The sequence below is a fragment of the Monosiga brevicollis genome, genomic scaffold, assembly GCF_000002865.3.
Source record: "Monosiga brevicollis MX1 MONBRscaffold_33 genomic scaffold, whole genome shotgun sequence".
NCBI classification, from domain to species: domain Eukaryota; class Choanoflagellata; order Craspedida; family Salpingoecidae; genus Monosiga; species Monosiga brevicollis.
Genome location: NW_001865070.1, coordinates 83,631 through 99,777, shown reverse-complemented (window position 1 = coordinate 99,777; position 16,147 = coordinate 83,631). Strand labels below are relative to the sequence as shown.

The window sequence follows — 16,147 nt, the reverse complement described above, 5'->3', positions numbered from 1 at the left end:
AAAAATGAGGGTCGTGCCTGCTCTCCAAGGCGAGATATGGTTGTTTTATGCTTGATCTAGCTGGAAGGGGCCGTTGTCTCTGGATCGCCATTACCAAAGAAGTCTGGCGTCTGTTGTCCCAGTTGCCCAGGAAACTGTGAAACGACTGCGGTGAGATACTCATGCCTGTTCAGCTTGCTGGTGGCACGCAGGGAGCTGAGCGAGGGAATCGCGAGCTTCATACCCGCCAGGTCTTCTACTGCGCGAGCTGCCACCTGATCCATTGTCACACCAGGTCGCAATAGATGAATCCGCTGTTCAGCTGAATCAGGTGTGCACCGGATCGCAACTTGTCCGGGCCAGCTGGCGCTGAACTCAAAGTGCGACATGAGCGAGATGTCTGGAATGCCCTTGTCAAGAAAGTATTGGCCAAGAATGGCTTTCCAGTCGATCCATTCCACTCGATTTCCCGGCTTGCAGATAGAAGCTGGGCAACTGGCACTGACGACATCCATCATGTCTCTTGGGGTCCACACGTCTCGTCTCCGCAACTTGCGTTTGATCAGACCAAAATAGGCATCACAGTGATTCTTGGTGTGCCCCAGAACCATGAAATGTAGATTGATGGTCTCGCTCAAGCCAACCATGATACGCCAGGCGAGATACTGCATCACGAAGCGGTTCTTGTTCTGACCTGCACAATTGTCGGCATGCAGCTCAAGATATCGAGCTTGTGGTAGAGAAGCCAAGCGTGGGTCGGCAAGGGCATCGTGTAACATGGAACAGACACGATTGGCATCTTTTCCCATCGGCCAGTGGCCTTCAACAAGCACGTAGTTAAACTGCTGCTTCGTGTTGCTGATGGCCACGCCAAACAGGTCAACCTTGAGTCCAGACGCAAAGTACATCTTGCCTGGCTGATCGAGAACTCGTGGCAGCAAAACTTTCTCAGCAAAGTCGAAGGTGAGGTGCAGAATCGGAGCTCCTGATGCCTCAGCTTGCCTACGGGTCTGCTGGTAGATAGTGCGCTCCACAAGTGCTCTCGCTCTATGAGCGGCAAGGGTCTCCGCAATGCTTGGAGATTGACTGAGGAGGGCCTTGAGGCGCCCACACTCATCGCAAAAATCAGAGCCAGACTTGCGAATTCGAAGTGTTGGGAGGTGTGCTTGCCAAACTCGAAGAAAGGCAGCACGGGAGAGGGGAGCGTCAGAGGGCTGCACGGCATCTGGTGTTGATGCCTGAATTTTGGCGCTCAAGGTCGCGGCAAGAACCGAGTATTTGGCTTCATAGGCTTGATAGACTTGGAGTTTCGTTGTGCTAGTTGGCAGAATCTGTATTGGTTGATCGCGTTCACGGCCGGCACCCGATGGACAGTAGGCTGCGTGTTCTTCAGCGTAGCGTGCCAGAAACGCCAGTGCGATTTGGGTATGTAGTCGTTGATGCCCTGGCCCTGCCTGTTGCCGACTCATGAGCCTCAAAACTATCGAGCTTGGACAGCTGGCCTCGATGGTCGTTGATCAAGGAAGCACTCACTTGTGTGAACGCAGTAAAGCCACCAAGGCACACTCGCCGCCCACGTATAGCGTAGACTGTAGTGGTGCGCCCAGCTCGATCTGATTGGGATGTGTCGGCGACTGGTAGGTCACCCTTGCGCTTCTTGGCGGGACCAGAACGGCGACTGAGGTCATTATTGATCCCCGACGGAGATGAAAGGGCCCACAGCATTGCACGGACCGCTGCTGTTCGGTCTTGCTCGGATAAGCGCCGAAAACCCATTGCCCATTTCACATCCACAGGGTCGTCAACATTGAAGCAGGGTCGCTCCCTGTCCCCGCACGAGCACAAGCAGCCGGGCTTTGTCGCCCAGGCGAGCGTCCGCGAGCGCAGTTCTTCAACACTGAGCTCAGCGTGTCGGGCCCCTTCACATACTTGAGAGTCTTCACCCACCAGCTCATCCTGGTGTATGCCCACTCCGCTGTCTGGGTCATCTTCCGGAATAGCAGCAAGCTCCGCCTCAATCTCCGCGAACATGTCGCCTCATCAAAGATTAAGCTGTAACTCGAGAACGCGAACGAAATGAAAATGTCAGACTTTTTGGCAGTCGTGGTGGCAGCGTCGTGGCGCGTCACAGGAGTACCCTATCGATTTCGGTGTTTTTGGAGGCTGCGCGCACCTCACCAACGCTCATGGTCGTGCTGCTAACTCCATTCGTCAGAAAAACAAGTTACTAGGAATTTTGACTGCGCCTCACACACATTGTAATAATAGAGAGAAGAAGAACGGGAGAGTGCGTGTATGCATAGCCGGTTCCCAGCGCTTGCATGCACGTATGCACAACCGACGCGTGGGTTCCCACCACCACCGCCACGGGGTCAACGGTTTTTCGCTTGCTTCACAAGATGAAACCGTACGTAATAATGAAATGGACCCCACCCAGAGCAATAGCACGAGGTGCGGGAAAGGAGAACAAGGGCCCCGCTCCCACGTCAAGCACCACTGATCGCCGCTTCAACGGCTGGGGCCAGCCATTGTTTGGATCGCTCATACACTTTCCTAGCGATCTTTCAGGGCATTTCCCTCGGGTCGACGTGTACACCGCGTCTCCCTCCGCGCGACGAACGGAACACCGCCTCAAAGCGAGTTTGCTGTGCACGTCTTTTTGCTCGTTTCTTGACCGCTGCCGTTTCAGTCCATCGCCGTGATGTGGCGCTTTTGCGTTTTGGTGGCTGCGGCCGCGCTGATTGTGACCAGCCGCGCGCAGTACCTCGATCAACACACCGATGAGAGCAATAGCTTCCGCAACATGCTTCAGGGCAACATCTGGCAGGTTTGTTTGTTTGTTTCATGATGTTTTGCTTGTCGACTTTGCTCGTTCGCGCGCTTCGTGTCGCTCGCTCCAATCCGAGGCGCACCACCCAAGTTTTTAGTGCTTGGTGTCTCACCTTGCTCGACTAGACTTGGCACTCACGCCTGTTATCTTGCCACTTTACTTTCGTGCCAATTTCTGTAGAGCTGGCGCGCGGGATGGGCCTCGCAGGTGTCCCATGTCGAGATTCTCATGGGATCTCGCTTTCCCTGCGAAACCATGTCCGGCACGCTCATGGTCCGACGAGGCATTCCTGCAAGCATGGCTGATGCCCTCGACGCCACGAAGGCTGTTTCCACCCAATCTGTCGCATCCATTTGCGAGTCGACCGATGCCACGGCTGAGTGCGCCAACAACGACTGCGTCGCCTGGCATAGCTTTGAACTACAGACCCCTGTCTCCGTGGATGCCGGAGAAACCCTGACGTTTATCCTGACTGACATGGTCTCGGCCGATCTGACTCGTACTGCACGGGTTGGCGTCTCTCCAGCTGCCGAGAATCACGGCGGCGCGGCCTCTCTTCTAGTCTCGCCCAAGTACAAAACCAAGTACACCCAGTACACCTTCCGAACCCGCATGGCTTCGGACAACACCAATCAGGGGGCTTCAATCGATGAGCAGGCCGCCGACAACTCGGCCGATAGCACCAGCGACAACACTGGCAGCAGCAACGCCTCTGCCCTCTCCGCCCTTGGTCTTGCGGGCATTATCGTGCCCATTGTTGTGCTCGGCATTGTAATCGTCGTTGTGGCCGCCATGGTGCGCATGCGTAAGAACGACCACTATGCCATCAACCCCCACGGCCTGGATGATGCCACCGAAACATCCTATGGCTCTCAGCCCTTGCCCGCCTGGTCAGAGGCCGGTAGTGCCGTGGAATCCATCAGCCTCGACACCCTCTCCGTTGGCTCCTCCCACCGTACCATTCTTGCAGGCCCTGCTACAACTCGTCTGGCCGAGCCCGCCTCCAAGACTTCCACAGCTGGTCGCCGTCGTCATCCCATTTATGTACAATCTGCAGACACGGACCTCGACGACACCGTCAGCCGTGATACGTGGGCGACGACTTCAGTGCACACGACGCAGTATTACGATTGGGGCTCGGATGCCAACAGCGTAGCTCCGGTCGTCGAGTCGCTGGCCGGCAACGAGTACGAAGTTTAGTACTTTGATGCGCGCTTAACATGTCGACACTGCCTTTTTCGTTCCCTGCCTGTTTGTCTGTCTGTTGACTCCTCTGGGCCGCACACGATTTCTTGCTTTTGTTGTTGCCTTTTTTTGGTTTTTTCTTCTGGCTTGTTTTTTTGCTCTCAATTTTTCACCTGATGATTCAATTTATGTGCCCTTTTGCAACTTGCTTCCACATTCAACAATGGGTGGCGACCGGCTGAATCTCCAACACTAAAATGGCGAGCGGCACATGGGGCAACTATTTTGCCCGGAACTGTTGAACCATTTGAAGAGGCAGTCCGAGTGGAAGAGATGCTTGCACGTTCGACAACGCTATTTCCCGCGAGAATACCAGTCAGCAACTTAATAATATCCTCAACGCACGGTGCCGGGACTCAAATGGACACGGTGAACGTACCGTCTTTGGCAATTGATAGTTGGAATCATGAACCACAGCGTAGCAGATGCTGCACTCCTCCACGCCTTCAAAAGTCTTGTCCACGTTTCGCTTCCACAATCGCACCGCATCCACGATGCTGCCGTTCTGGTTGTTGATGAAGAGGGAGAGTGACAGAACCCACTTGCGCCATTTGTCCCCAGAAATGCCCACACGCTGCCCCGGTGAGATCTACATAAACAACCCAGAAGCCAGGATTAGAAGGGTACAGGCGATTGTCCATTTGCCATCCTGTCGCTCTTTCACGACCCACCTCGGCTTTGGACAAGGGATAGTCCTCAGGCAGCTTGATCACCAGCTCCAGCGTGAGCGTGTCCTTGCGGTACACGGCGCTGACTTCCCGAACCGCGAAGCGACTCTGCACCGTCACACGGCTCTCATCCTCGTCATCCGAGCCCACCGTCCGGGCATCTGCTGCATTCAGCTCGCCCCGGCATACCACCGGGCTTACAATCGTCGAGGTAAAACTGGAAACAGCCTGTCGCAAGCGGCGAGGGCAGGCATGGTCCCACCACCAACGCACCATGGCTGGCATGCGCAGGAAAAAGTGCCCATAAACAAGCGCCGCGAGCCGCACCAAGCCCGCTGGGCTGGGCGCCAAGTCACCGAGACGCTGGGCCTGCGGACGTTCCAACATTTCTCCAATATCCGTGGGCAGAGCGCGCTGGTTCTCCAGGAAATGATCAAAGTAGTATGTCAAGGATGGGCAGAAGGTTCCCTCATACAACAAGGGGTTGGCAAGCGCAGGTCGCAGCTCAGCTGACACGCGCTCAAACACCACGGTAAGGAGATTCCACAACAACAAATGGCCGCGCTGCCACAACAAATCGACCGCGTGCTCCTCGGCCTGCATTTGCATTACCATAGGGGAATCGCGACGAACAGGATTCGAGTGAGGAGACGTGCCGCTCACACCGCGACATAGCCAGCAAGATGCAGACAAGGTATGCCGAGGCACTCATTGTTGGCTCAGCTCTGCCTGGAACCGTTCAATGGCCACCCACCTCGCAACGCCGTTCGTCGCCACCCAAGGCAAGGATAAAGGGCTCGAGGAACTTGAGCATAATGTCGGCAGGTCGTTCCCGTTGCGTCGCCCGAACGACAACCACGCCCTCGCTCGTGGTCTCTAGCTCTTCCTCGAGTTCGTCATCCGCATCACTCACGCCCCAACCGCTTGCCTGAGTTGTACACGCCCGCAACAACAAAATGTACGCAGCACCTTGCAGCTCTGCATTCTGGGTGAAAAGGAGACGTAGAGCCCGTTCAACTGGCATGCGTGCCTATGACGGGTCGGGACGACGTTCAGAATCAATACAGAACAAAACCTCGTGAGGGAGGGCCTCACTTCTTGAGGACTCCAACGCAGTCCTAGCACGCCCGCGAGCCCATACTTTGTCTTCATCATCCAGACACAGCTGGCCCAGTTCGCCGATGACAGCATGCAGCGCCGAGGCCACAGTCCCAGTGTTTCCAGCCAAGGCTGCTGCGGCCGAGCGTTCCAGGTGCGCATAGCAGATCTCACTGCTGTTGGGAAGGAAAAAGCTCTGCCACTCCCGGGCGGCATCCGCCAGAGCTGGTGGTGCCGCCTTCATCCCCTTTGACAACAAGAGCGCCACATGACACGAGTGAGAGATACCATGTTTCATCGCCAAAGTCCAACTGCAGGGAGAGTCAACTCCATTCTGTACCTCGACGCGAGCGAAGCGCCGGTGCAGCTGAATCCACAGCCGGCTCAGTTGTGCCAATAACATTTGACTGCGTTCACAGGTACCAGGCAGTGGCAACAAGGCTAATGATGTGCAGAGGATGTAGTCCCATTCATCTGCGGTCAGTTGAGCACTTGCCCATGCTACGAGGGCGGAGAAGACCTGTGGGCACCCCACAAACACAGAGCGCCGGAAGCCCAGTCAGGATTACGGGGCAACGGCGTGGCTGGCCGATAGGCGAGGACAAGCACAACTTGCCTCGACGACCACCGATGCCACGGCCATTTTGACGAGACGTTGTGGTCGCGGCAATTCATCTTCATCATCTTCACGAAACTCGAGCAGCTCTTCTTCAGCGTCCTGCCAGCTACACCCAATAGCAAAGCGGTCAGCGGGGCGATGCCAGGCGCCCCACCCATGGGCGCAGGGAGGCAACATGGGGCCAATGTTGACATGCTCGATTCGTGGTGCGCCAACCTTTGGATGACCTCCAGGCATTGGCGTAATGCCTGGATGACTTTCGTGCTACCCTCGGGCAGTTGGATTCGGGTGGCTTGCTGGCGCTGTAGCGCAGCCCGAGCCGCTGTGTTATCAAAATGGTGCGGACAAAAGCCAAACACAAAGGGAAAAAAAAAGCGGTGAAGCATTGAGTGTTGGAGACACACACTGAAGAGCAGGATAAACATTCCTTTGACGAGCAAGTTGATGAGTACCTTCGGAGAGAGCTTGCTGGGCCTCGTCGGCAAGCGCCGCTGCGGCTGCCATATCCACCTGGTAGCGCGATCGTGCCAAGTTGGCCGCCACTACGCTGCACGCCAGAATCGGTGACAGCAACGGGCTAGGATCATCGAGGAGAGAAAGGCCTTCATGGGCCACGCCCTCCACCCGAGTGGTCAGGGAAGCAAGGAGTGGAGCGGTTTGTGCACTGCCTGTGGGCCCGGGTAGGTAAGCGGCCAAAAGCTGAATAGCCTGAGCCCCGCGCGCGCTTGTCAACTTCATGTCTAGCGCAGCGGTCCACACAGCGCCGGTAGCAGGCCATTTTGCAAGTGCTTGCGCTGCCAGCACTGTGGCATCCAAGCCAAGTAGGCCCTCCACTCGGGACAATATTGCCTGCAGATAGGCGACGCGGCCATTTTCTTCTTTCAGGCAGAGAGCTGCCTGCAACAACTCAATCGCAGGCAAGGGAGCAGTAGAGTTGCTCAAGACGGGTGAAATGAAATCATCATCGAGAGCTCGCGCACCGACTTCAGTGGCGTCAGAGCGTTCCAAGGCCCACAAGGAGGTCAGCCCTGCCAATTGTTCGGCGCTGACGGATTGATCAGCCGAAAACGCATCCCACCCAGACTCCGTGACGAGCAAGTCTAAGAGTCGACGAGCAGGAGCTAGGGCCATGCGTTGGCTGACGGCCTCTTCGATGCGTGCCAAATCAACGTCGCCAAACGTCACGAGACCCGTGGCCAAGTCCTTCAGTGACGGTGGGCCCCCGGTGCTCATGCGCAGCTCAGCTTGTGTTGCGAGCCGGCCCAGCACAGCCGTCCGGACTGGCAAGGGAAGACCGGTCATGGCAGCCCCCAAGGCGTGGTCGAGCGCAGAGCCCTTTTGCCACACGGGACCATTCAAGACAGACTCCAGCAACTCAAGCACAATCGCCGAGCTCGGGCCGACATCATGGTACAAGACAGTGAGCACGCGCTGCAACACGGCATTGAGGCGTGCAGGAAGGTCCGACGGCAGAGCATCGGCTTGAACGCACAGCGGCTGCGCGCTGCGATGGGCCAGAACCTCGACACACCGTGTCAAGAGCCAACTAACCTCGCTGAGCTGCTCTGTGGCAAAGGCCGAGGTCGGCGACAAGCCATCGTGCACAGCGAGTGCAAAGGTTCTGGCCGCTGAGTTTTCAGAGGCCTCGACAGCCAGCAGATCGTGGCAGGTGGGGCGAATATCGAGCAACACGGGGCGCAAGGCATCCGAGGTGGTAGCAGTCACGCTGAGGCACCAGAGGTGACCGGCAGCAGTCGCAAGATCCTGCACTTGAGCAGTCGGAGAAGTGGTGGCATCTTCGAGCGCATGAACCTCGCGCGCGAGTTGTTCAATGAGCGCAGTGCTCCAGTTGGCCCCCTCGCGTGGAGCGACACACACCAACGCTTCAAGCAAGACGCTGCGCTGATCAAGCTCGCCGGCACGTGCTACTAAGCGGGCAGACCATTGCTCTTGCGCATGGGCATCGGCAGCCATCAAACTGCGACAGGCAAGGCCGAACAGGTCAGCGCGCGACGCAGCCGCCACAACACTGGTCAAAGCATCTACACGTGCCAGCACATCGGCAGCTTGTTCTGTCGTCAGCGTGCAGCCTTGCGCAGCTTTTAAAATAAAATGTGCCAAGGACACGGGCAAGTCTCCAGCCTCCGACCAAACTGATAGGCCCGGTAGGACCAGGTTGCCAGACACGTGTCCACGCAGCTCTGGGTCAGCCTCCAGCAGGGCGGACAGCACGGCCAAGGCACGCTGTGCACGCAATCGCACTTCAGGCGCTTCTGGCTTAGATTGGACCTCCGCCGAGGGCACCTCACCAGCTGGCAACATTGCGGTGGCATCTGGCGCAAAAGATACGCGTGCTGGGGCCGCATCCGCTGGTGCTGTCACCGTGGAGGGTGAAAGAGGTGGGCTCTCGTTGCCGTCTGCAACATCGTCATCAACATGGGGCGTGCTTGCTGCGGATGCAGGGGAGGCGGCCACTTCGGTAATCCAAGCGACTTGGCGACGGGCCAGGGCGTCAAGGGCATCACGCAGAAGACCCAGGCTGGCCAGCTCATTTGTGCTGGCAATGGTGCTACAAAACTGGATCAGCTGTTCAGCTCGCACCCACTAGAGCATTTTTATGTGTGATTAATCGGTTTGGTGGTATGAGTACAAGGCATGGGCGGCAACGTGGGGGAAAGTCGACAAGTGACGCTGCAGGCGGCAGGCCTTGACGCACATCGGCTGATGGGTTGAAACATAAAGTTTGGACGAGCTGAACCAGGGCATTTTGCGCCAACTCCTGGTGTCTGGCAGAGTGACAACAAGTAGCAGATAGCGGGTGAGCGGTTTTACAATGTGCGTAGCGCGAGTTGATTGCCTTTTTTTCCGCCAACAGCCAAGTTGTGACGTACGTAGGGCCAAAGTGAAGCAAGAGAGCCTGCCAAGCGCCGAGGTAAATGCTGCCAGGGCAGGTGGCACGGGAGGCTTTACCAACCAGGCCGGCCAGCAGAGCTTCTGTGCACGCTTCAAAGAGCTGCACACCCTCGACAAGCTGCGCCAAGGCGATTCGAGGCGACATGAGGTGGTGCGTGTGGGTTACTGACAGGCGAGCCGGGTGACGAAAAGAAGAGAAGTCGACCTACATCTGAAGGAATGCAGGCCAAGAGCGGTACAAGACCGTTGAAAAATGTTTCGGCAATGGCGCCGCCCAGCTGGGCGCTGAGCTGCCAGACGCGGGGCAAGAGGGTCTTTTGCGGGCTCAGAACCGACCACACATCCTAGATGTCAAGCCCGAGGGAAGCCAGATGAGTGGAGGGGCACCAGGCATCGGGAAGACGATGCCAAGGTATTGGGCATGCCGGCTGGCAAGAGTCGTGCGTGGCCGAGCAAAGCGACAACAAACCGCTCGAAGCTGGACCAGACGAAAAAGATTGAGCCAAGCTGCTTGTTGTGCTCGCCAGTGGGCGACCTCCAGACCTCTGCAGTTTGGTATGGGCAAGTGGTCAGCAACAGGGGGTGAGAAAGCGCCAAACAAGATACCTGGGGTGTGCGGCTGCCATGAGAGCCCAAGGTCGATGGTACATACTTGCACAGCAAAGATGCAACGCGCTTGAGATCATGATCCAAAAGGTCAGGGTGAAAACGGACTGCCGTGCCCACGAGAGCGTAGAGCGACGCCTATGTGTATAAATGAAGATGAGATGGCAAAGACAGGAGACAGGGTCCTTGCCAGCCTCAAGAAGCAGGCAAAAACATCGCGGGCAGGGGTTGGGAGAGAGGGTACGCACCAAGATGTCGGGATTGTCAAGCTTGTGCAGCTTCCAGAGACGGCTATCGGCAAAGAGCTCCTGAAGGGCTGGATAGGCGACGGCGAGAGCCTAGTGCAGGTGTGGGCACACGAGCAAACACGGGTGAGGGCCGCGGCGGTGCGAAGCCTCCCGAGTCTGCTTGTCCGTACTTCATGGTCAAGGCGCAGGACATCGCCGAGGGCCAAAAGCGTGTTGGTCAAGATGCGACTGTGCTTGTCGCGCAGTTCTTGCTCATCATCGCCCGTGTTCTGATTGCGAAGATCCTCCAAGGACAGCTCTAGCAAGTTGAAGCGATATGCCTACGGCGAGCAGACAAGATAAGCAGATTGAGGTGTGGTCCTTGCTGAGAAGCTTTGCTGTGGAATAGAGGTGATCAGCGCGAACAGCAGCGCTTGCAGAAGGGTCGGGTAGCGTACGGCAACAATCTCCTCTTGAGCAAAGGAGATGGTTTTGTGTTGCTTGTCGCTGGTGGCAAAGAGTGTCGTAAAGGTATCACGGGTTTGCTTGGCAACCTCGCGGGACGGGTCGTGCTGTGCCAGCAGCCATGCGCTGCATCGATGGCCCGGGCATGGTCAGCTATGCTGCAACTGGGTTTTGGGAGCGGGGCCACGCGTTCAAAGAAATTCTAGAGACGTACGGAAGGATGGCCTTTAAGAAGGGAGCAATGCGTTTGCCAGCCCGTGTTGCCAAAACGGCCCACACACGCGCCGTGAAATCACGCGCACGACGGTCTGCATCCTGACAGAGTTGCAGAGGCGCATTGGAGGGGTGGGGTCAAAGGTGAGTTGGAACTTGATGGGAAATGTGATGCAAAGCAAGGACTGCCTCCGAGCCTGCTTATCAAGGGTGTGGCTCACTTGAGAAAGGCGGTTGTAGAGGCGCGGCCAGTGCTCGAGGGTGGCCAGAATTTGGTCATCCTCTGTGCCGTTGAGAATGGCAAGGACTTCTTCAAGAGTCTGGGTGAAGGCGAGCAAAAGAGTCAGGGCACGCTGGGCATGGGCCGGGGCACCGTGGACGAATGCAGGACGAAGGCGGTGAGAGGCATCCACCTTGACGCGCGTAACGGCATCGCGCTTCTTGAGCTTGGAGAGGGCTTGCTTGAGGTCGGGCATAAGCTTGTCGTCTTCGCCTGGGACCAGGTAGCCACGGCCGGCCGTGGCGCCAGGCGTTCCTGCTGTGTTTGAAAACGCGCTAAAGGTGCGCAGTTGACCGCCTTGGCGTTCGGCAGCTCGGGCACTACTCGAGGCCTGAGACCACGAAGACGAGTGGGCAATGGTGAGCCTGCAAGTACGTGTGACAGCGGCGCCCGTTGATGTGGCTGGGGCAGCAGCGGCGCATGCGTGCCACGGCAAACCTTGAAGTGAGCCAGAGAGGCAGCTTGCTGGTTGCCTTTACCCATGATGGCTCGGAAGATGAACAGTCATGCGGGTGTGGATCTGAGCAAAAGCCAGCCAGTGAACAGGCCAGTTTCAGAAGGAAAGAGTGCCGCGAGCAGGGTTCACACGAGCTCCGACGACACGATGGACAATTACACCGCGCGAAGGCAGTTTCATAGTGACCTACCCTAGACCAGGAAATGCATCGCTCGCTCCCAAGAATGAAAGGCACCGTTCACCTCTCCCGCACCAGTCAAACAAAGAGCCCGAGGTCGCAATCCAACCCTCGCAGCGTGCGTGTCTGAAGAAGAATGCCTCAACGCACCCCCAGAGTGCCACGAGAGTGAGCGCCGCCGACGGGAAATTAAGCAGAAGAAGACAGTGAGAGCTGCTCAGAACAAGAGTTACGACACCGAGACTCCCCTTTGTCGACAGAAATCAAGAACAGCTGTTGTCTCCAAGTAGTGCCAGGCGTCTCTTGATGCATGTGTGTGTGTGAGTGTGTGTGTGTGAGTGAATTAACAAACTGCGGACAAGAATACAAGCAGGTGTGTGTGTGTGTGTGTGTGTGAGTGTGTTGCCGATGTTGTTTCGGGCTGAAGACGGCGGGAGGTCTCTCGTGTGTCAGTGGTCTGGTTGTTGCCGGTGCATGAACGAGGGTGGGAGGGGTGACAGCTGGTAGTGTGGAGCAGGACTTGAGGACGGGCGAGAGGTCATGCTTCCTCCAGGTCGTTGTTCTTGACTTGGAGAGCAGGACACATTTTTTCGAACTTGAGTCTAAGATGTCTATTATCACTCATCTGTCATAGGGTACCTCGCGGTATCAGTTTGGGTTGCCCCTGCGCGGGTCGATCCAAGACCTCGTCGTGCTTCAGGAGAGGTGTGGGTTACAAGAGGAGACGACGGGCCAGTTTGCCAATGGTCGAGCAAGTGCTAAAGAGTGTTCCCTCCTGCCTCTTGTCCACCCTTGCGCGAGACCCGGACACAAGCGCCGCCGTCCATGCCGCAGCATTCTGTATACCGCTAAACCATGAGCCTCACAACCTGCCCCGCCGGTGTGGCGCGCGCTGGCTCGGCAAGCTTTTTAGACGAGTATCAACGTACGTCAATCTGCGCCCAAACCAACCCGCTCCTTGCCCTTTTGATTCCTGTCTGCCAAGTCCAGCAACCTTCTCGGCTCAGCAGTCCTCTCTGTTTGCTCCATCACTCGTTCACAGATGAGTCAGAGTTTGAACCCGTCTCGAGTGAATTCAACTCGATTCGCTTCGAATACTTGGTGACCGTGCTTCTGGTGGTCATTGCCATTGCCCGATTGGTCTTTCACACCTTCAATCTGCAACGCATCGTCCCCGATTCGGCCCTCACCATCATTATCGGCGTGCTGGTCGGCACGTTTTTAAGCTCCACGGGCACGGAATCTGGTGAGCTCGCCCCGCGTCCAATAGTCACAACTCGTGGCCCCAACATTTTCAACCCCTCCCTCATAAAGTTGCCTGCTCATCTCATGCCGTGACCTGTCCTGACAACTCTCAGCCGAGGTTCAGTTTGATGAAGAGATTTTCTTTCATTACCTGTTGCCTTGGATCATCTTGAGTGATGGCTACTTTACCGACGTGAGCATGTTTCTCAAGAACATGCGCGTCATCCTCATCCTGGCCCTGATTGGCACACTCATCAACACGTTGGCCATTGGATACATCATGTATGCCGTGGCTGACTGGGTTGGCTTGGCCGGGTTCCGCGCTATCGACGGCCTTGTGTTTGGCTCCTTGATTGCTGCCGTCGATCCCGTCGCTGCCCTTTCAGTCTTTGAAGAGGTGCACGTCAACGACAATCTCTTTATCACCGTGTTTGGTGAGAGTACCCTCAACGATGGCATCGCTATTACGCTTTTCCGGTGCGTGAACAGCCTTTGCCAACAGCAAACACCCCGTTGTCTGATTCTTTGTGCTTGCATGCATCTGGGAGACTTACGGCAGCGGTGGGTCGGATGCCCGCTTCTTTGCATGCTCGCCAACCTAGCATCTTTGCGGCCCTGGCCTATCGTCGCAGTGATCCCCGCGTCAGCGACGAGACGGGCGAGACATTCTTGATCGGCTTGTCACAATTCGTCCTCACTTTCTTTGGTGGCATCATCGTCGGCTACGCATTTGGCCTCATTGCGGCCTTTTTCGGCATGTTCACACGCAACCTGGGCGCCCTCATGCCCTTGGTGAGTGACAAAGGCGACCGCTGAATGGCTCCCTTTTGGTACACACACCGAACCACCCACCTCCTCACACCGACCCTGACTCGCTGGTTTCAGCTTGTCCTGGCCATGGGCTACCTCAGCTATCTGACGGCCGAGTCGTTTGAAATTAGTGGCATCATTGCCATCCTTGTCACGGGCATGACCATGCAGGTGAGGACATGTATGAAAGGAGCCCGTTGGCACCACCAAGCACAGTTTGCTCGCGCATCAGTCAACTCATTTGGAACTCGGGTTCTCAACCAAACTTGGCTTCTTCTTGGGATTATAGCTGTATATGCCCGGCAACATGAGTCGAGACACTGCGACGGGAGTACACACGCTATTGCACACAGCCTCTGACACGGCCGAAACAATTGTTTTCATTGTTTTGGGCATCGAAGTCATCCTCAGCATCGAGACGGGCTGGAACACGGGTTTTGTCGTGATTGCGCTCTTGGCTTGCTTGATCATCCGCTTCCTCTCGGTGTATGGCCTGGTTGCGCTGGTCAATCCCTTTCGTGAGCGCGATTTGCAGTTTTCAATGGCCGATCGCTTCATCCTCTCCTATGGTGGCTTGCGTGGGGCGATTGCCTTTGCCCTGGCTACCATTCTGCTGGACGACGAGCAGCTGTGCGTGGACGATGATGCGGGGCAGGCATTTGCACCTTTTCGATTCCGAGATCTCTTTGTCAGCGCCACCATTGCTATCGTTGTCTTCACCATCCTCGTGCAAGGCACAACGCTCAATCCAGTAAGGGCCCTGCGCCGGTTTCGAATCCAAAGTCTCCTCTGCCTCCTCTGCGTAGCCTTGCCGCCCACACCCACCATCTTTTGTTTCGGTTTCTTGCGAGTTTTAGCTGTTGCAATGGTTGCACGTGCGACGCAAAAACGAGGACGAATCTGAGGCAGATGGCAAGGAGCTCGTTCGCGAGCTCGTCGATTCAAGCGCCGAGCACATTATTGAGTTCATGCATCATCTTGTTGGTACGTTAAAACCGCCATCCCGATGACTTTCACCTGTGCTCAGGGCCCTATGGAATTCTTGCTGACGCCACCCATCGACTGTTTCACGTTGGTGCAGGGCTGAATACCCACAATGCCGCTTCATGGTATCTTCACCGGCTCGACATAGTTTTGGACCAGTACGTGACCCTGACTGCGCGCTGGCAAACTCCGCGCTTAGTCAAGGCGCACTGACAAACCCACGTTCACTTGCACGCTCCGCTTACAACCAGCTTCTTCTATCAAGAGAACATTTTCCGAGTGCGCCATGCATTCGAGGTGCTGGAGGACGACATTGAAGCCACCACTCGACGTCTGGTGACCAATATCCGAGCTGCGCAAAAGGACATTGCCGAGGACGATGAGTTGACAGACGAGGAGCGTGTGCATGCTCTGCGTGCCCATGTTGAAAATGCTGTCAGTGCGGCCGCCGGTGGCGTTCAAAGTCGCCTCAACCATGCCACCAACGTGGGCGCTATGGCTGGGGCCTGGAAGAGTCGGGCGGTTCGAGGCGGTGGTACGCGCCCGCAGCGACGCGGCTGGGGACGGCGTACGGATGAGCAACATGCATCACAGCGCCGGGCTCGCATGCTGACCAATGAGCTGGCGAGTGAAATTTCCCGAGGCTCCATTCAAGATGGCGCGTTCTCACAATGGCAGCAGGCTCAACAAGCCGCTACTCATGATCAGCCAGCCATGGGATATCGTGGCCAGCAGTCTCGAACTGCCACCCTGTCATCAAATAAAACAGGCTCCAACTCTGGGCGCGCCGCACAGCGCTGGAAGCAGCTGCGTAATCGCGTTCAGGCCAAGCATGTGGCTGCTGCGTGGCAAGCCAACCGTCCCGCCAAAAACCAGAAAGCCATGTTCAATCGGCGAAAGCAGCGGTATAACATGCACGAGGACCAGCATTGGGCACGATCACAGGCAGCAAAGGGCCACTACTGGCACCTGGGTAACCGACAGCGCCGTACGGACGGTGAACGTGATCGCCAGCGAGCCCAGATCGAGGGAGACTCGCGACCCAATGGAACGAATCTCACCCAACAGGATCATGATGCATCTGAATCAGGATATCGTCCCCTTACGGGCGGACAGGTTGCTGCAGCGGAACACGAGACCATTGAAATGCAACCGCAGGAAACCACTGCACAGACACATTCTTCGCTGGCGCAAAGTGGGGGTGGTGCAGCAGAGGTCGATGTTGCAGGGCAAAGACAACAACCACCAAATACTGCGACTCGGCGCTCTGCTGGCACCCATGACTTCAATGTGCGCATCGACACAGTTTAGCTTGAGCTTTTCCGCCGTG

At 56.6% G+C, this 16,147-nt stretch overlaps 4 protein-coding genes across 4 annotated transcripts; 2 read left to right on the top strand and 2 right to left on the bottom strand.

Moving 5' to 3' along the window:
- Positions 1-56: 56 nt before the first annotated feature.
- Positions 57-2,010, bottom strand: MONBRDRAFT_11901 (uncharacterized protein; the record flags this gene model as incomplete). The annotated part of the gene is made up of 2 exons (XM_001749705.1): positions 57-1,433; positions 1,513-2,010. The coding sequence occupies 2 exons, from the start codon at positions 2,008-2,010 to the stop codon at positions 57-59; spliced, it is 1,875 nt and encodes a 624-aa protein (XP_001749757.1).
- A 670-nt stretch (positions 2,011-2,680) lies between these two features.
- On the top strand, positions 2,681-4,009 carry MONBRDRAFT_29274 (uncharacterized protein; the record flags this gene model as incomplete). The annotated part of the gene is made up of 2 exons (XM_001749756.1): positions 2,681-2,806; positions 2,990-4,009. The coding sequence occupies 2 exons, from the start codon at positions 2,681-2,683 to the stop codon at positions 4,007-4,009; spliced, it is 1,146 nt and encodes a 381-aa protein (XP_001749808.1).
- A 491-nt stretch (positions 4,010-4,500) lies between these two features.
- On the bottom strand, positions 4,501-11,626 carry MONBRDRAFT_29273 (uncharacterized protein; the record flags this gene model as incomplete). Its single annotated transcript, XM_001749704.1, has 17 exons — positions 4,501-4,950; positions 4,996-5,319; positions 5,477-5,650; positions 5,864-6,067; positions 6,449-6,545; positions 6,656-6,761; positions 6,892-9,043; positions 9,156-9,225; positions 9,331-9,470; positions 9,562-9,696; positions 9,959-10,096; positions 10,207-10,296; positions 10,377-10,526; positions 10,644-10,776; positions 10,865-10,965; positions 11,085-11,474; positions 11,582-11,626. The coding sequence occupies 17 exons, from the start codon at positions 11,624-11,626 to the stop codon at positions 4,501-4,503; spliced, it is 4,899 nt and encodes a 1,632-aa protein (XP_001749756.1).
- Positions 11,627-12,633: 1,007 nt separating this feature from the next.
- On the top strand, positions 12,634-15,632 carry MONBRDRAFT_29272 (uncharacterized protein; the record flags this gene model as incomplete). The annotated part of the gene is made up of 10 exons (XM_001749755.1): positions 12,634-12,703; positions 12,821-13,024; positions 13,137-13,500; positions 13,626-13,815; positions 13,909-14,004; positions 14,123-14,584; positions 14,691-14,817; positions 14,915-14,975; positions 15,069-15,479; positions 15,587-15,632. 10 exons carry the CDS (start codon positions 12,634-12,636, stop codon positions 15,630-15,632), a joined length of 2,031 nt encoding a protein of 676 aa, XP_001749807.1.
- Positions 15,633-16,147: the final 515 nt, after the last annotated feature.